General features: G+C 44.0%; 1 protein-coding gene across 8 annotated transcripts in view; it reads left to right on the top strand.

Annotated features, from left to right (window-relative positions):
* Positions 1 to 20239, top strand: part of WDFY4 (WDFY family member 4) — a 295461-nt gene that overhangs the window by 100310 nt on the left and 174912 nt on the right. For all 8 annotated transcript variants that reach the window (XM_030335435.1, XM_030335436.1, XM_030335430.1 and 5 more), the window contains 6 exons: positions 95 to 273; positions 6098 to 6329; positions 7667 to 7812; positions 8850 to 8961; positions 9663 to 9853; positions 14264 to 14416. In XM_030335435.1, coding sequence (XP_030191295.1) covers positions 95 to 273; positions 6098 to 6329; positions 7667 to 7812; positions 8850 to 8961; positions 9663 to 9853; positions 14264 to 14416 — 1013 coding nt within the window. The remainder of the gene's footprint in view (positions 1 to 94; positions 274 to 6097; positions 6330 to 7666; positions 7813 to 8849; positions 8962 to 9662; positions 9854 to 14263; positions 14417 to 20239) is intronic.

Raw genomic sequence — 20239 nt, 5'->3', positions numbered from 1 at the left:
GAGGGGGGTCGAGGCCTCCGCACGAGGCCCTGTTCTCCTGGGTTGCTGCAGCGTGGCGCCACATGCCGGGTGTGGTGTTTGTGGTCTCTTGCAGACATCATGGAACCCGAGGATGATCCTGAGCCTTCTGCTGGACGCCAGCTTCGGGTCAGGTGTGGCCAGCTGCTGGCTTGTGGTCAGTGGCACCACCTGGCTGTGGTTGTCACCAAGGAAATGAAAAGGAATTGTACCGTTTCCACCTATCTGGATGGACAGATTGTTGGCTCAGCCAAGGTGAGCTAGTTGCCCCGAGCTCCACTTGCCCCACAATGCTTTCCTGGCTGCACCACTCTGGAGCGGCCTCAGGTCAGTTTGTCCTTTTCATTTGGCGAGGGGAGGGGACGGGGTCAGTATCTAATGAAACTCACCTTTGGCGTCCAGTACACTTGGCTGAGCTCATGCATAAGAAAAACCCAAAGAAACAATAGAACAAAAATCCTTCAGAAAATGGAATGAAAGCTACACAACCAGATCAGAAGGTGAAACGTGGACATCAGAATAGTCATAAGAGAATATAAATTCCCAGAGTGAATGAGGCTTTTCACAGTTTAAGTTACGGATTCCCTAGGAAAGTCTGTGTGGGGGTCTCAGGTTCTACTTTTCCAAGAAGCTTGGTGGTGAATCTAACACAACTGTCCTTCCACCATACTTGGGAGTCAGGCGCTAGAGCTTGAAAGACACCAATACCTCTTGCCAGATTTACAGCAAGGATGATGAGGAAGAGATGATTCCCTGCACAAAGAAGGCAATGGAATGTGAACACATAGCTGGAGAAAGTATCTCGTCACTGCCATTTAGAGTCACCTGAAGTCCTGAGGCATAAGGCAGAGGAAGCTGGGAGAGGAGGGACATGGCAGGTGTGCTCCAGGACCCACTGTCGGAGATCCCCAAAGAAGTCAGAGAGAGAAGCGCCCAGAAGACAACAAAAGGCAAATGCAGCCAGAGTGGCACCCAGGTTCCAGAGAGAGCATCTCAACCTAGGCTGCATTCTTGAATCACCTGGAAAGTATTTTTAAAGTTCTGTTGTGCAGGTTGCTCCTAAGATGAATCATAACAGAATCTCTGGGTGCGGGGTAATTTGGTGATGTTTTCAGAGCCTCTCAGATGATTCTAACATTTAGCCAGAATGGATGACCTTAGATGAATAGGTTTCTCATTTCGATAGTTTGGCATTTGAGGCTCGATAATTCTTTGTTGTAGGGACCCATTCTATGTATAGTATGATACTTACCAGCATCTGTGGCCTCCCTAGATGCCATCGCATCCCTCTCTCCCCAGTTGTGGCCGCCAAAACTGTCTCCAGACATTTCCAAATGCCCCCAAATCACCCCATGTTGAGAATCATTAAGGTAGAACAACCTAAATTCAATAACAACACCTAAAGATGAATTCGATGCTGTCGTCAGGTACAATTGTCTTATCAAATAAAGGCAGTGGTAACCAGAAGGATTCAGCAGGAACATAACAAAAATAAGTTTTTCTAAACAAGAAGCTAACTCTTTTCTCCAATCATTGACAATACCGGCCTTTCTTTCCTTCCTTCCTTCCTTCCTTCCTTCCTTCCTTCCTTCCTTCCTCCCTTCCTCCCTTCCTCCCTTCCTCCCTTCCTCCCTTCCTCCCCTTCCTTCCTCCCTCACTCCATTCCTCCCTCCCTGCCTCCCTCCCTCCTTCCTTTCCTTCTTTCCTTCATTCTTTCCCTTATTAAATCTTTTTGAGCACGTATTCTATGTTAGGAACTGTTTTAGATGCCAGGAATTGTCCATGACCACCAATCAGTACCTTCGGGAGTGTGCATATAGTACAAAACAGAAGTTAGATTTATTAAGCTTGATGTAGCAAGACACTCTACTCCCTGGGGTAACAGGGACTTGGAAGGAGCATATATGATTTGCGCTTATTTAAGGTGATTTTGGGGAGGGTTCAAAGAAGTGGAGGTTGGTCTGTTCTCAACCGAGTACCGTCAGAAAGAGGGAGTTTGATGTCCGTGCATGTTCAGAACTTGTATCCAGGAAGTAGGAATAATGGAGCAGGTTAGAGTTGTTCTTGGAGAGAAAGCTAACTCATGTTAGCCAGGATGGGAAGGGTGGTTACTTTTGTGGTTGCACAGTGTCTTTGTTATTATCTGTGTAGGCATGATTATAGAGGAGGCTTCCCCCGCCCCAACCTTTTTTTTTTTTTTTTTGCAAAACGTGTTGGTATTCTGCCTTGTTTTACAGAATAGGTTGGTATTCTGTGAAATAGTTCATGTACTTTGAGGCTAAAGGCAAGTCCTATTGGTGTTTGCTCGCACCTAGCACAGGGGCAGGCACCTGGTAAGCCTGCAATAAATACTTGATGAATTGCATTGCATTTAAGGCCACAAGGAGGAACACGGACTGGATTGATAGTGTAGTTGAGTGACCTGGTACATGGATGAACATCTGGCCTCAAGGGACCAGCTAAACCGAAGCCAGTCAGGAGGGAGGTTGGCAGTAGTGTGAGGTCATGGGGATATGCCAAAAATACGTGGAGAATGACCAAGGGTTGAGTCAGACAGAGTTGACTTTCCAAGATGATCTCAACAAGTTGGTTCAGGATCAGCAAATGAAATTTAACTGGGGTACACATGAAGGCCTGTGTTTAGATGCAGACATATGCTGGATAAGAATAAGATGGGAGAGCTTAGTTTGGGGATGACCCAGCTTCAGGATTGTTCTCTAATGTTAGAGATCTTCTATTAATTTCTAAGTTCAGCTAAGTTAAGTTTGGAAATGTGGGGAGTATTTCAATAGCCTGAACGAGCAAAATGGCGTGGGAGCGATTTAAGACATCTTATGTTTATAAATCAATCCGAATGGTGCTGTGAGTAAATGCGCTATGAATTTGGCAAAAATGCAAGCTGGATTGCAGGAGGGGGGCAGAGCTTCAGGTGGGAGAGACAGAAGTTCCTATCTGAAAGGAGGGAAGAGAGGACAGCACAGTGGACTTCACTTTAGGCAAGGCTGGTGGCTGAAAACCTGGTTTGTTTTTGTTTGAAAATCTCATTTAATTGATAGGGAGTAAAAGAATATTTCTGAAATTGTGTGACCTTTCCTTTGAAAAATATGTATTTACATACATATGCATAGATGTGGTGACTTTGTAGTCATTATAAAAAATAATATAAACACATTTTGAAATAACTAAAAAATAGAGCAAAGATGAAATATTGCCTGCATTCCTTCTATCTTACCATAGTTTGTAATTTCTTTCAGTTTTTTCCCTTTAAAAAAGTAGTTGCAACTTTATTGTGTGGAAAATTTTGCATATTACTTAGCTAGTTTTAACTATTAGTTAAGTCTACCAACATAAGCTTTGAAATGACCATTTTAGGAGTTCCTGGGGGCTTGGCCGGTTAAGCAGCTAACTTTGACTCAGGTCATGATCTCACTGTTTGTGTGTTTGAGCCCCGTGTCAGTCGGGCTCTGTGCTGACAGCTCAAAGGCTGGAGGCTGCTTTAGATCTCTGTCTCCCTCTCTCTCTGCCCCTTCGAACTTGCATTCTGTCTCTTTCTCTCTCAAAAATAAATACTAAAAGACGAAAAAAATTAAAAAATGAGAAATTATCATTTTAAAATTTGTGATACTCTGTTAACTATTTTTCTTTTCCTTTATTGAAATTTTTATTGAGATAATTGTAGACTAAAATGTTGTAGTAAGACATAATAGCAAGAAATCCTGTGTACCTTTTACCTAGTTTTCCCCTAATGGTGGCATTTACAAAACTCTAGAACAATTTCATAACCCAATTTTGCTATTGATACAATCTGCTACTTTATTCAAATTTCCCAGTTTTATTTATACTTGTATATATACGTATATGTTCCACACAGTTTTATCACATGTGTAGGTTTTTGCATCCATGACTCGTGCCAAGATTCAGAATGTTTACATCACCACAATGCTCCCTTGTGTTGCCCATTTATAAAAATTATAGCCACTCCCATTCACCCACACCTCTCTCCCCTATCCCTGTCCCTGACCTTGGAAAACAATAATCTAAAATGTTGTCATTTCAAGGATATTATTTTTATGAAACTGTACAGTGTATGATCTTTCAAGGTTGGATTTTTCAATCTACATAATTCTCTGGAAATTCATCCAGATTGTTGCTGTGCACCAATAATTAATTCCTTTTTATTGCTGAGTAGTTTTTCATGACCTAGATATATAACCATTCACTGATTGAAGGACATCTGGGCCATTTCCAGTTTGGGGATATTACAAATAATGATGCTATGAACATTTTTTCCTTTTTTTGTTTTTTATCTTTTTTTGTTTGTTTGTTTGTTTTGCTATGAAGATTTGTATACAGGTTATTGTGTGAACTTAAGTCCATATTTCTCTGGGATAAATGCCTAAGAGTTCAGTTGCTGGGTCATAGGTAATTGTGTGTTTACTTTTTATAAGAAATGGCCAAATGATTTTCCCAGAGTGACTGTACCATTTTACATTTCCCACCAGCAATGGATTAACAATCTGGTTTCTCTGTATTTGCAGTGGTCACTGGTTTTCAGATTAGCCGCTCTGATAGGTGCATAGTGATGTTGTGTTTTTAATTTACACTCCTTTCATGGCTAATGAGATTAAAAATCTTCTCAAGCACTTATTTGCCATTTATGTAACCTCTTAAGTGATGTCTGCCCATGTTCTGTGTCCATTTTCTAACTGGGTTGTTTTTTTTCCTCTGGGGTTTTAGAGGTTTTTGATATATTCTAGATATTAGTCCTTCGATGTATGATTTGCAAAGAATTTCTTCTAGTCTGTAGCTTGTCTTCCATCTTCTTTCCCATAGGAGTTTGCAGAACAAAAGTCTTTATTTTGATGAAAGATTCATCAAATTTTCCTCTTATGACTGCAGAGTTTAGGTTGAAGTTCACTTCTTTGCCGATGGATGCCCAGTTATTCCAGCAACATTGGTTGAAGAGGCTATCCTTCTTCCATTAAATTGCTTTTGAAACTTCGTCAAAAATCAGTTGGGCACATTTGTCTGGGTGTATTTCCAGATTCTATATTCTGTTCTACTGATCTATGTGACTAGAACTCTACCTATACCACACTATCTTAATTATTATAGCTATGTAATAAGCTAGCCTGTGTAATAATATTGGTTAGAGTGGTGTCTCCCACTTAGTTTTTCTCTTTCAAAAAAGATGATCAAAAACATTGTTAATTTTTGAAAAAGAAGAATTAAGCTATTTGTTTAAGCTATTCTAGGGCTTGTGTCTTCAGATACAAATTTTAGAATTAACTTGTCTGTGTCTACAAAAAACCTTCTGACATTTTGATGGGAACTGAATTATATCTATAGATCATTTTGGGGAGAAATGATATCTTCCCTGTGTTGAGTTTTGCTATCCAGAAACATGGTATTACATAGGTCTTCTTTGATTTCTTTCATCATCCTTTTTGAATTTTTAGTATATAGAATCCATACATGTTTTCTTAAATATTTCATTTTCTTTTGCGCAGTTGTAAATGATAGTGTTTTTAATTTTAGTCTCTTCATGTTCATTGTTGGCCTGTAGAATGTGATTGACTTTTGTGTGTTTATCATCTATCCTGTGACCTTGCTGAACTCACTTACTAGTTCTAGGCATTTTTTTTTTTTTTTTTTGTAGATTCTTTGGAATTTTCCACATGGACATGTCATCTGCAAATAGAGATAATTTTATTTCTTCCTTTCCAATTGGATATGTCTATAATTATTTTAGTACATAAAACTTAATGAATGTGCCAATACTGGACATTTGGGTTCTTAGTGGAATGACTGGAACAAAAAAGATAAACATTTTAGTGTCTCTTAATATTCCTTATCAAATTTGTCTCCAAAAGCACAGTGTCAGTTTTTTGCTCCCACCAGCATTTTGTAAGCTGTTTTCCTGCACTGTTTCTCAGCTTTGAGAGTGAGATTTTTAATGCTTGTAGATATAATAAGCTTTTACTTTGAGAGAAGAAGGTATATCATTTTATCTCCATAGGTGTTTATTTGATTAATTCTGAGGTTAAATCCCTCCCTTTCTCCCTTTTAATTTTAACAGATGTTGTACATCCAGGCCTTGCCAGGGCCTTTCCTTTCAATGGATCCATCTTCATTTGTGGATGTTTATGGATATATCTCTACCCCTCGAGTTTGGAAACAAAAGTCATCATTAATATGGCGTCTTGGCCCTACATACCTCTTTGAAGAAGCCATCTCAGTGGATACTCTGGAAGTTATTAACAAACTTGGCCCAAGATACTGTGGTAACTTCCAAGCTGTGCATGCCCAAGGTATGGAGTGTTTTGATTTATAACGATCTTACTGATATTATTTTATTAAATGGACATCCAGTTATTTATAGCATATTTATAAAAAATAAACTCAGTGTAGGTCAGTCATTAGGGAAGACCTCTGTAATTGAATCATTATAAATTTACAACCCAACAGAAAATGTCACAGAAAAGGAAATGACAATATCCTTTGGATTTCAACTCTGAAGCACATAATGGAGGAGAATAGGTAGGCAATACCATCAGCAAAGAAAGAGAGGAGAGAATGAGATAAATAAGTTGCATTCCTTTTAATGAAGAAGCTTTTTAACTAAAGCATACTGTTGTCTTCAATTATTAAACAGGCAGACAAACATATCCACATTTTCATTATTGATTGCTGGCTGTTCAAGCAGGGAGTACTGCTCTCTGTGCTCTGTTAAGTCAAGGGGGTCAGCTCCCATCTGGGAAGAATGATGAATGAATTTATGTACAGAAGCCTTGTGCATTGTGAAGGGCGATTGAACACTGTTGAGCGTTTCTGTCTCCAGGACCCATGTCTTCTTCAAGCTTCCATTTCCTATGGCAAATGGTACTGGCCAGAGCCATGCGATGAGGTCAAGTCTAGAGCCAAAATTTTGCTGACTCGTTATTCAGACCATGCAGCTCTAGGACCATGTGTGGTTCTCCTTGACCCAGGGACCAAGGTGCTCATTCCAAGTGGAATGTTCGCCACGGCATGTAGCTCATCAAAAATTTTAGGGCTTTCAGCCCAGCAGATTTCTTTTTCTTTTCTTTTTAAATATTTATTTATTTATTTTGAGAGAGAGAGAGAGAGAAAGAGAGAGCAAGTGGGGGGAAGGGAAAAGGGAAAGAGAGATTCCCAAGCGGGCTCTGCAGAGCCTGATGCAGGGCTCCATCCCATGAACCGTGAGATCATGACCTGAGCCAAAAACCAAGAGCTGGACACTTAACCGACTGAGCCACCTTGGTGTCCCCATTTTTTTTTTTGTAAGTCAGCTTTCTTATCACTTAGCATTTTGGTTTTGGGGAGTGAGGTTATAGCATACCCTTGGTAGATGTCTCAAGCTCAAGGTGATTTCACACCTTGAATGCCTCTATTTTATAGTAGGGTTAATCTTAAGAGATTTGTCCACAGTTTTCTATAAGTGTCAGAGAAGCACAGGTAGGGACCAACATGTGATATAGACATACAACATGCAAACATACAACGTAACAACATAAAATAGTCCCTCAATGATGACTTCACCATATAGCCGTAGATATTTATTTTCCTGAGGTTGTACTTTCTTTTCCGTAAAGTGAGAGTAGAGATGATCAAAGATGTGTTGCTTTAGGAGAGGACCTTGATACAGAAGCGACGCCCCTGGTTGCAGAGGAAAGGGTTTCCTTTGGCCTTCACATAGCCAGCTCCTCCATCACCAGTGTTACGGACATCAGAAACACTTACAATGAGGTGGACAGCCGCCTGATTGCCAAGGAGGTACGACTTCTGCCTTCACCTGTTGCCCCCTTTTGGAATCCTGACCTCCTGGTTTGCTTTAGTTTTCAGCGCTTAAGTGAACACTGATTCGTGTTGGCGCATGTGTAGACAGATACGCACAGGCACGCTTCCCATTTCGTTTGTTAAAATATCATATGCCTCTCCACCCATTAGCATCCCCTGAGACTAAACCTTTCGTTTATAATTGCTCAGAGAAGAAAGTAGGCAGTCTTTATTCTTCACTGTAGAGCAGGAACAAGTGGAATTTGAAAAACCTTTGTGACACTGAAAACACGATTGAGCTTCCCTTTTCTGGATGCGACTGGCCACGCCCCCCAACCCCCAACACCGCAAAATGTTCTGTGAGTTGCCATGTGTATTTTAAACAGCAAACTTGCAAAACAGCAAGCCGACATGTTTGTAGATGAAGATGCCATTAGATGAACTATTTCCTAATGCCTGCACGGAGCGCTCTTTTGCTTAATGCTGAGAAATTTGAGCTGATTTGTTGACATTCTCTCCACCCTCACAGAAAGAAGGCCATCTCCCTTTACTGAAAGGAGAGATCAGGGATTAGGTCTGTTGAGCACACAGCTGTGCCTTCCCCACACAGTACCCCAGATTCCCATCCGCCTGGCCCTCTGAGACTAGTGAAGCCAGGGCGGGCCGAGACTGGACAATGTGGACTGGGAAGGAGGCAGCCTGGCCTTCGTGGCACTGTTCCACCTCCACATGTCCCTGGGCCCACCTTGCCCTCATGAGCTCTTTACTGTGACATGTGGGACATCGTTGGCACAACAGCATAGCCAAAGCTATTCCCACATGATTAAGGCACAACTGGGAGGCAGGACACGGGAACCTGAAGTTCGGCTTCAGTCTCCCTGACGTTGGTTCATTTATTATTTATTCACCGACCTTCACTTACTGAGTGCCAACTCTGGACCGGGTCTCGGGTACCTCCCCTCCAGGACCTCATGAACAAAACATCTTCCATTTCAGGAAAGTTTCTTGGGACTAATTGTTGCCAATTTCTCTAGATGAACATTTCATCCCGTGACAATGCCATGCCTGTGTTCTTGCTAAGAAATTGTGCTGGGCACCTGTCAGGTTCTCTTCGAACCGTTGGAGCTGTGGCTGTGGGCCAATTAGGTAGGTCAGGCCTTGAGCTTTTACTACTATTTGGGAAGTTGGGTGTGTGGCTGTCATTGCTCGTGCAGCCTAGAAGTCTGAGTGGCCATCCAGGGAGGGTGAGAGTTGGAGAGTCAGCCCTGTCAGAGAGCTGGCCTTCCACATCACATAGAAGCCAGTTCACCTTGCTGTATCTGGCAGGTGTTAATGAACTCAGCTACTAACCAGGCTGACATCTGTGCACAATGGAACCTATCTAGTGGGCACAGTGGGGTCTTTTGACAGAAGTAATGGTTGTGGTTGTTTGGGTAAGAACAACAGTCAGTTACTACTGGTTGCCAAGAGCGAAGCAGGGGGTTAGTGAAGGTCCAATCTCGCAGGATCTAGAGAGCAGACAAAAGCCACAGGTTGTCAGAGCAACCAGTGGATTGAGGCTCAGAGGGCATGTGACTCATCCAGCACGCTGGACTGAGACAGAGGCAGTGATCTGAAATCCCGTGGGCTGTTTCAGCCTTCTGGTGACCCAGGAAGAACTTAGTGCAGGATCTCTCAGTGAGCTAAGACTGACAAACGTCCCATCCTTCCTCCCAGCCTGTCCCGTGTGCATGAGCCCTTCTGCTGTGAAGGGACACTGGCAGCTCTTGCCTTTGCAGGCTTCCAGGGGACTTGCCATAACCCCGAAGCTGCGATCTATTGATGGAATGCCTCTTTGTCCCACACAGGTGTAAGGGTGTTCCACTCCATCCCAGCAGCCAGCAGTCTGGACTTCATTGGTGGGCCCGCCATCCTCCTGGGCCTCATTTCCTTAGCGACGGATGACCACACCATGTATGCGGCCGTGAAAGTCCTGCACTCTGTCCTGACCAGCAATGTCATGTGTGACCGTCTGATGCAGCACATCTCTGGGTACCAGGTAATCCAACCTCCCATGTGGGCTGTCATTCCCAGGGAGCAGGGAAGAGCTTCACTGGCCTTAGTGGACCTTTCCTCCACGGCAACTTCTAGAGAAGGGAAGCCAAGAGGGAAGGGTCTTGAGACTAGTGTCGCCACAGCAGAAGGCCAAACAATGGCCAGGCAGAGAAGGGCTCTGATCAGAATAGGGATGTTCGTCTGTATACCTGTACCTTGCACTGAATTCAAGAATCACTTGTGGTCCACCCACTTTGCACCTAACACAATGGCTAGGAGCCCAGGTGGAGGAACCAGGTGCTGGGTTTGAATCTTACCTCTTACTCAAACTTGCTATTTAACCTTGGATGAGTTACTTACTTACTCTCTCTGCCTCCGTTTCCTTACTTGTATGATATAGACTATCATACCTCCTATATCATGAGATTGTAGTGAAGGACAAGGTGATTTAATTCAAGCAGGCTCCGGACTGACAGCAGCAAGCTCGACGTGGGGCTTGACACACAAACCTTGAGATCACGACCTAAGCTGAAGCTGGACGCTCAACTGACTGAGCCACCCAGATGCCCGGGTCTGCAGTCTCTTCTATAAGGGCACCAGTCCCATTCACAAAGGTTCTATCCTCATGACTAAATCACCTCTCACAGGCTCCACCTCTCCTAATCCATCATATTGGGGATTAGGTTTCAACACATGAAAGTCTTCTTTTTTTTGGGGGGGGGGGAACAAAAACATTCACTCTGTAGCACTGTCTAAGAAGGTGGACAAAAAAAGCATATTATTGTGAGACAAAAAGAACCCACCAGATTCACAGATTTATTGTACCTTTACAAATGAAGACAGAAGAGGGAAATTTAAAACGCTTCTCATGTTTTACAAAAGAAATATTGCAAATATTTATGTCTTCGGGGCATATCAGAAAGAAGGGCTGGACAGTGGTAGGGCAGGTGGGAAATGACAGGTTTGAATAAAGCAACAAGATTACTGTTATTATTATTATTTGCCTTCTCTGACTACTCTTTATAAAGAGAATCTCCCTCCATCCTATCCCATCTCTTTCCAGACACCTTTTCTTGCTTTCTGTTTCTTCATAACCTGCATGGCCAGTTGGTAGGATCTCTATATACTTGTCATGTTTGTGGTCTGTTTTGTCCCCCCAGCCCCCTAGGGAGATGTCCCATGAGAGCAGGACGGGTCTGCTTGTCTACCTTAAGAGCACGTGGTACACAGCAGTTACTCAACAAGGTTTTATGGAATGACTCAGTGAATGCAAGCAAGGGTCTTCAATTAAATGGCCTGCTTAAGAGTAAATTTAATTACTTTTAGACTTTTACTTTATTCATTTGCTGGTTTTCTGATTGGACCTAAGAGCACGAGAGTATGAACCTCTCTATATGTTATTTCTATCCAAACTTGTGTATCATCCTCTTCTCAAATGAGGTGGCATCCAGGCAAGTTTTATAAGATGGATTTTCATAGCATGGTAAAGAAGGACAGTGTTCCAGACCAACATTAAGAATACTTAAGGGATCCTGGGACTCCTGGGTGGCTTAGTCGGTTGAGCGACCGACTTCAGCTCAAGTCATGATCTCACGGTTTGTGGGTTCGAGCCCCACGTTGGGCTCTGTGCTGACAGCTCGGAGCCTGGAGCCTGCTTCGGATTCTGTGTCTCCCTCTCTCTCTGCCCCTCCCCGACTCATGCTCTGTCTCTCTCTGTCTCAGAAATAAATAAACATTAAAAAAAATAAAAAAAGAAACACTTAAGGGATCCTGTTCAGTGTCCTCCATGTGGAGGGGAGGAAGGACAATGATGGGTCTGTGCACCATAACCTGGATGGAGAGACAGACAATGACCAGAACTCTGCTACTCCAAGAGGCGTGGAGTTTATCTTGGAAGGGATGAGCAATCATAAGAAGGCTTGGAACAGGGAAATGGAAGGATTCATGCTTTAGAATGACCTTTGAAACCACAAAGGAAGATGGGCCAGAAGGGTGAGATTTGAACAGGGGACTGAGAGAGAGTCCAGCATGCTATGAGACTACATTTCTGGCCTGGAAAGATTTGGGATCTTTGTGGGAAGGGTGGGCAGATAGCACTGGAAAGCAGCCAGTTCTGTGTGTCCAGAGTGCTGCAGACAGGAAGGAAAGAAGATATTTGGGACATGCTAAATCTGAAATGTCTGTGTGACATCAAAGGTCAAATGTCACGTGGGACAGATAACTCTGGAGCTTAGAGGGGCAAGCTGGGCTGCAGGTATAAATGTGAGAGTCATCAATACCATCATGATGATATTTCAGACAAAGTCATTCAAGAAATGGCCAAAGAGAAGGAGTAGGAAGAGAAGAGAGGAGAGCTGAGGAGGAAGCAATAAGGATCTAGCCACGTACAGGCTGAAAATATGATCAAAACCCAACAAAGGAGATTGAGAAGCAGAGGGGAGAGAAACTGAAGAAAGTTTTGTTGAAGAATCTGAAAGAAGGCAGTATTTCAAGAAGGCAGGTGGGATCAAACAATACTAAATGCTGATAAATAACAAAGCAAATGAGGACAGAGATGTGCCTGTTGGATTTGGCACCTGGAAGTCACTGGTGACCTTTCCAAGACGATTGGATAGGTAGAAGCAGTAGCCATTTGAAGAGGGTTGAAGACAGAGGGTGAAGTGAGGACATGGGGCCAGAATGTGCCTATTAATGTCTTCTGGAAGTTTACCTACAAAGAGGAGTAGAGAAATGGAGTCCAAACTAGAAGGATTAGGAGTCAAGAGAGGGTTCTTTTTAAGATGAGAAATGCTACAGAATTTTTGTCGGTGGGAGGAAGTGACAGAAGAGAAAAGGAAAGAGATGGATGAAGCTAGGAGAGAAGAACTATCCCATGGAGCCATGTTCTTGAGGAGGTGAGGGGTGGGTTCCAGAAGCTCTGCAGATGGAGACCCTGCTTATGACCAGAAAGATGCAACACAGGTCCCTGTAGATCTGGTGTGGGCAGATGAGAGCGTTCATGTCTGATGGGTTCTGTCTTCTCAACAGACAGGGTTGGGGAAAGAGGAGAAGAGTTGAAATTCTCATCTTTGGCACGAAGAACACCAGCTTCCTAGAAAAACAGAATTGACCACCAGGCTAAATGAGGGATACTTTGGCATTTGACACTGTGACTGCAAGCGAAACCAGTCAGCATGCATGTGTGATTTTTCTCAATCTTCAGCCATCCTAATTATGTCTTGGTGGGGGAGTGGGGAGTGGTCAGATTTCAGATATATCCAAGAAGTGGCTGGAGCAATCTGGAAAGATATTGAGTATTCACTGATCACAGCTGCCTTTAGCAGCTGGACTACTATAACAGAATATCACAGACTGGGTGGCTTATAAACAACAAAGTTATTTCTCACAGTTCTGGAGGCTGGGGAAGTCCAAGATCAGGGTTCCAGCATGGTCCGGTTGGGTGAGGGCCCTCCTCTGGATTGCAGATAGCCAACTTCTCATTGATCTTCACATGGGAAAGATCAGAGAGAGGAGGCAAGCTCTCTTGTGACTCTTAGAAGGGCACTAATCCCACCATGAGGCTCCACCTTCATGACCCCCTCTAATCCTAATTACCTCCCGTAGGACCCACCTCCAGATCACATTTCACCGTGGGAAAGTGTTTCAACACATGAATTTGGGGAGGACACAAATGTGCAGTTTAGAACAGCCAGCAAGAGTTCCTTTAGAGACGATGTCTGGCAGGACAGGGCTGGGTGGTGTCAGATCCAGGCTTAGGAACTGAGCTGTGGATGAGAACCCAGATGCCAGGAGATGGCTAGGCAGCCTGACTTTTGTGTGACTGAGGTCAACAGAGACACGAGTCTAGGTAAGATCTATCTCATTAGTCTCTGAGGTGGGTATGGGCCACAGGGACCCCATCACCTCTGTCCTCGTACGGAAGTTGGCATGTGGCTGATTCCCTGGGCCTGGCACAGTAAGTAGAAAGGTCCATCGGGTGGCTGTAGCCTGAAGTGATGGTGCAGCTGAGCTCATGGGGAGGCGTGGCTTCCTGGTGACACACCAACGTTTGTGGGATGGCTATGAATGCACGATCCAGCAAAGGAAAATGAAAAAGAACACTCAGAAATGTAGGAGGAAACCAAGAGAGAGTAGCATTCTGCGAACACGGGAGGAGATTTTCGGGAAGAAGCAGGGGGTCCCTAGTGAAAGGTCAAGTCACACGAGTACAGGAAAGTGGACACCGGTGGGGAAGCCGCCACAAATTTGGTGTGTGTTTTTCTTCTGGGATCGTGGGGACGAGGGAGGTGGCACCAGAGAGCAGAGGGCTTTCGGCCTGGGTTGACCACACGTGCTGGTGGGAATAAGCAGGGATGGAGAAAGAGTTCTAGTGATGCACTCACGAGGAAACCGCTTTGTGTTTTCACTTGTTCAGATAATGGCTTTCCTCCTGAGGAAAAAGACCTCTCTCCTAAACCAGCGAAGTTTTCAGCTCATCCTCTCCATTGCCGGCACTGCAGAACTGGGCTTCGGCTCCTCTCTTGTCACCAATGTTGGTGTCTTTCAACACATCCTCTGCAATTTTGAGGTAAACTGGAGACTGGTCATTAGCCCTGAAGGAGTGGGTGTGTGTGATGGGAAAGAAAGTCTGGTGCTTCCTCTAAACTCAGCAGCTCAGCTTCCTCAATAGTCAGGAGGGTCGTGAGAAGGAAAACCTTAACGGCTTTGGAGCCCAGAGGCCCTTTTTATAATTAAATCCTACCACCCATGGGCTGTGCGGCCTTGGGCAAGTCTCTTGATTTCTCTGAGTTCTAGTCTTCTAGTGTGTGAAATGGAGACCGTCATCTCTCCCTCACAGGCTGGTGCGGGGGTCAAACCAGATAGTATCTGGGTAAGGGCCTTAAAACCGTAGGTTTAAAAAATATATACCCCTACTTCCGTTGAATGGTGCTTTGCTGTTGACAAATGTTCCTTGCAAGGGCTGACTGAGAGACCCTGAGGGTAGGCCTGAGGCTAACAGAGGAGGACTGCACAGAACTTTGGGTGGATTGCTCCATTCACAAGACTATTTACTAAGTGTCCACTGGGGTCAGGCATTAGCCATGTCCTGGAGACGTGGTGATAACCAGGATCCAGCCTCTTGGGCCCAGGACATAACCAAGTTGACACTACGCTGTGCTAGGTGCCACGGAGAGACAGGCACAGGGCATTTGGGGAGTGGGGTGAGAGCACAGCCAATTCAGATTTCCCATTCAGGCACTCTGGGGCTGAGTCTGGCAGAGTGCATTCAGTGGGGAATGTTCCAGGTGGAGTGGGCACTATTTGCACACAGGAGGGATGAGAAACAACCATGGGGATTTGAAAGCTAGTGGCTTGGAGGGTCCCTGGAGGGCTGTTTGTTGCAAGGAGAGGTGAGGCTGGAGGAGGAGACAAGACAGGCTGGAGATGCTAGGCTGTAGGACATGCGCTTTAGCCAATCCGTGCTGGAGTCTGTGGAAGTATTTTAAAAATGGATATTTTTAAGCTAAAAAAATGATATTGTAGAATTGTAGAATACTTAAAATTACAGAGAAGTAGGGCGGGGGAGGAAGCTCCCGTTTCTGAGACCCAGATGGCCTTTGCCAACTTTTAAGGCATTGCTTTTTTGTACTTCCTATGCACAATACACATGTATTTTCATATCATAGTCACGATCATAGTGTAGATATTATTTTAAGTCCCGCCTTTCCTCACATAATATGGACATTAAAAGCATTTATTATGGACTCTCCCCCCCCCCCTTTTTTAGTTTTGGTTAAAACACTTTTAGTGAAAAGGGAAAGACACTGATGTCCCGCGTGTCTGCGGGACATATTTACAATATTTACAATATTAGGACACTCTGGAGCCTACAGCCTTGGAGGAGACACCATCATTCAAGTCTAGCACAGTCCTCACTCTCCTCCTCAGAACTCCTGTTCCAAATGATCCTGTGTTAAGAGTAAATATTACAGCTCATTACAAGACGGAGAGACAGGGACAACACCACCTATAGCTCACCTCCCAAAGTCTGGGACTCTAAGAACCAGACAGTGGCAAAGACATAAGCCCTGGGCCACGGACAGGCAAATGGGGAGGAAATAGGTCTTGAGAAAGGAAGATGAGGAACATACGAGGAGCCAGGGAATAAAATTAGAGGCACCTAGTGCTAGGAAATCCCCTACGACCTGTGCTGCATTGCTGCACACCCAGTCACTGAAAGTCCAAAAGAATATTTGTGAGACCCATCCAGTCAAGAACTCGAGGTCCGCTCCCTCACGTCATGCCCCTTTCGTAGTCTCATAGGCTCCCAGCAAGCCCTATGCTTTAGCAACACTTTTTAACTCTCCATCATTACTCCTTCAATGACCCTCACCAATAATGCTTGTTAAAGATGTGAACTTCACATTTAAAAACATCTATTTTGTACTTTTGCAAGTATTGTTCTGAATCAGAATAGTATCTGTCTTATGGGAAATTCCTGGTTTCTTCACTATCCCCCTATTGTCAAAGTCTTAGATTATTCTGCTATGTTATTCGTATATGAATAAATGTCACTATAGATGGCACTTTTGTGCACACAGTTCCCTTGGTTTAAAAACTATTTCCTTTGAGTAAATGATCAAAGTTGAATTATTAGGCTTTATAAGCAATTTTCAGTCTATTGATATGTTTTGCTAAATTGCTGATATCCAAGGAGGTTAACTAAAATACCACACGACAGAGTTTTATTTTAAGCCTATTACTCTGGTGGCAGGAGTCCCAGGCAGGGAGAGTGGGTCATGAGATTGCTACAGAAATCCAGGTGAAAAATTTTGAAACCTAAATTTTGGCAAAGGCAGTGGGATAAGGAGGAGGATTAATGAGGCTCCTCATTCATATTAGAAGTGGTATAGAGCTGAATGGAAGGAATACTGTGTATAACACAGTATAAAAAAGTACTGTGCATTGTGGGGGGCTGGTGAAAGCTGGATTTGGAGAAAAAATTATAAACGTCAATGTATATATTGGAAAAAAGAACACTTGAAAGTAATGAACAGAACCTTTAGATCAAGAAGATAGGATGACCAAACAAAAAGAAAAACACAAAAACCCTAAACAAAACAAACAAACAAACAAAAACAAAATTCAGAGGAAGAAGGAAGGAAAAAAGAGATGAGAACATTAATTAAGTAGGAAAGAAACAAACATAGAAATGTCAGCAAGGCCAATAACTGGTTCTCATAACACAGACAAACTTGTTGAGATTGGCCAAGGTGGGGGGGGCGGGGAATGAGAGGCACAACGAAGTAATATTAGGAAGGAAAGGAAGAATAACCACGGAGGAATGTGCGATTAGAAAGGTAGCAAAAATAGGATTAGCAACTTTGTGCCAATAAATGTGAACACTTAGCTCATTTGAACAATCTCCAAAGAAAATTTGTTTTCAAAATTCACTCGAAAAGAGGTAAAAACTCAAATGGTCCCATAACCATCAAATAATAGAATCACGTGTTTAAAATCCTACAAGCCAACAACATCCACAAGGCAAGTCCAGACTCAGGGTTTCTATAGGGAAGTTCTACCTGTCAGCAAACAGGCCATTCCAACCTTATAAACTCTTCCAAGAAACTGGAAAGGGAGCACTCCCAGCTTATTTTATGAGCTAATCTTGAATGCAGAATCGAAAAAAGACAGTATGGGAAATGAAAAAGTCCAGGCCAATCTTATTCATAAATATAGCTAAAAAAATCCTAAATAAAATATTAGCTAATTGAATTGGGCCCTGGATCTGCTTCTGAAGATGGATGAAAGGGTTGTACAGGAAGCCAGCCAGACATGGAATATAGGCTCCCTGTGCACAAAAGGAAAGGAGATATGCACAAATGATCTCACTATACTGATAAACAAGACAGTATGCCTTGGCTGCACATCTGTACCTTCTAGAGTGCCGTGGCTGTGCTCTGGCAGCTTGGCTCCAAAGCATCTCAGTCAGCAGCCCCGCCCAGAAATTTCCAATGGAGGAACCCACCAACCCCCACTGTCTGCTCCTGGAATGACCTTGAGGTCCATCCCACCCCTCCCTGAGTAAACTCTTAGATAAGCTGGTGCTTTTAAAGCTGGAGTTAAGAACACAAGCAACCCATAACAACTAGAAGAAGCTAAAAGAAAGAAAGAAAGAAAGAAAGAAAGAAAGAAAGAAAGAAAGAAAGAAAGAAAGAAGAAACGAAGTAACATTTTAAGATTAGGAGGGAATTTCAAAAAGAAGAGGTCTTTTACAAATGTCTGCCTACATCAAGTAAAGTAAGAGTGAGGATGTGTAAGTCGTAGATTTTGTAATTTGTAAGATTGTGTAAAATTTGGAAGTCACTTGGAGGTCACCTGGGGGTCACTGACAGGCCTGGTGAAAGGTAAATTGTAGGGTCAGAAGCGAGGTGGGGAGAGCACCGTAGAAGTCAAGATAGAAGAAAAGGAGAAGAGAGTAGAAGGAAGTTTCAAGACTTAAGGGACTTGAGTGTGGCTGTCGGCTGAGGAGGAGGAAGCAGTGGAAAAGTATGGTTAAAAATACCAGTGAGAGTGTCGCTATTGATGGGACAAGTCCTTAAAGGAGAGGGAAGGTTTAGAGACAAGAGAGTGGGTTACAAGAGAAAGTGTGGGATCCATGCATAATGATTGAGGCAGCTAGTTGAGAGGGAGGAGCGAGACAGGAAGTCGAGAAGCAGTGGAGGGACAGGAGGTTGAGGTTTTGGGTTCCTTGAAAAAGGGACAGGCCAGCTCATTCTGAGAGTGAGATGGTCCCAGGGGTTGGGGAGAGGGCAGAATTTGACATGGTTTCCATCTGATGTTCAAAGAAATCTAATCCAGACATCTCAGTGCTGTCCTTAGTACAGGGGTTATGTGACACAGCATAACAACCAAAAGGTTCAATTATCCATGTTTCCCAAAATTCAGGTAGTTGGTATTATGTAATTTCTAAAGAGCTAGGCAGCCTCCAATGGCAGCTTCTTACTGTCAGTGCTCTGGAACAGAAACAGGGATATGCTTCTGTGGGAAAGGTAAGGGCTCAGGAACACACAAGATTGTTAGGTTCAGTCTTTGACTTTCTCAGTTCTCCCGGCTCCCGGCACTGACGCTGGCATAGCATTTGTTCAGTGACTGCCTTCACGAGTGACTATTCCACGTGTTTAGGCTCTTGGACTCCTCCAGACTTGCACGTTGGGGTGCCATGCCTGCCTACCGCCACCCCTACCGGGGCCACATCAGCCCACACCAGCTCTCCAAAATGGCAGCTGCCCTCCTCTGTGTGTTCCGGGTAGTGACTGTGAAACAGGGGCTGGAAATCTGTTAGTGTTTCTGGCTTAAGAGCAAGCCACTTATTTTACCTTGATTTACTTTGCATTCACTCTTTTAAAAAATTTAATGGGTCCTTATCAAGTGCCCATTATGTGGCATGTGTGGTCCTGGGCCCTGGGGACTGGAGAGGGGTGGTCTCTGCCTCCATGGGCCCCCTCATAAACTTGGGTCCTCTGAGGCTCTTTTGCTTTCACTCTTAAGTAAGAGGATGGAGCCATGGCCACCTGCTTGATTCAAGTGAGGTCGATTATTGACCCTAGGGGTCACTGTCTGCAGGAGATGCCTGGGGGGAGCACAGGGGAGAGACAAGAGAATGGGCTCCATGGTCAGACAGACCAGGCTTTGAAGCCAGCCTCTGCCAATTAGAAACCGTGGGGCGCCAGGCAAGTTACTTAGTCTCTCTGAGTCTTCACTCTTCTTAGCTACTAAATGCAGATAATGATATCGTTTTAGGACTTACAGGGCACTTCTTGCCTCTAGAACATGGCCTCATTTAGAAGCGTGAGCTTTCTTTGCTGCTCTACGATTGCACTCTTGCAATCCCGTGTCGGAACCTTTTTAATTCTGGGCCTTAGGAAATGTCAGTATTTAGAAGTAAGAAATAGTCAAGCTCTCTGAAAGGAAATAGGCATGAGACATGAAGGCGTGCCATCAACTGTGCCCCAGAAGGATGGTTAGCCGCTGTATTTTGTTTACTGTGAATGATAACGACCTGAGTGATAAAGTTCACTCTCAGAATCACAGTGCATCTCCCCTCTGTGCACAGCTCTCAGAGCAGCTGTATAAGGGAAGGTGTGGGCGGTGCTGCAGGATTTATGGAGGAAAGAAGTGAAGAAACTGATGCATGCACAAGTTGGGTGCGTGGTCGCAGGAGCATAAACCCAGACAGCCAAGACTCAGCTTCTAACTCCAGTCCTACCACTTGCCAGTGGTGAGTGGGGCCTGTCACTCAACTGGTCTGTGTCAGCCTCTATTTTCTCATCTCTAACTTGGGAAGACTGGTATTTGCCTTGTAGGCTCCAGCGAGGATGAACTGCGTTTGGGGTACGGCTACACGGGC

Source organism: Lynx canadensis, chromosome D2 (assembly GCF_007474595.2).
Source record: "Lynx canadensis isolate LIC74 chromosome D2, mLynCan4.pri.v2, whole genome shotgun sequence".
NCBI classification, from domain to species: Eukaryota; Metazoa; Chordata; class Mammalia; order Carnivora; family Felidae; genus Lynx; species Lynx canadensis.
Note: the sequence above shows the minus strand (reverse complement) of the source record. Positions and strands in the feature narration are given on the sequence as shown.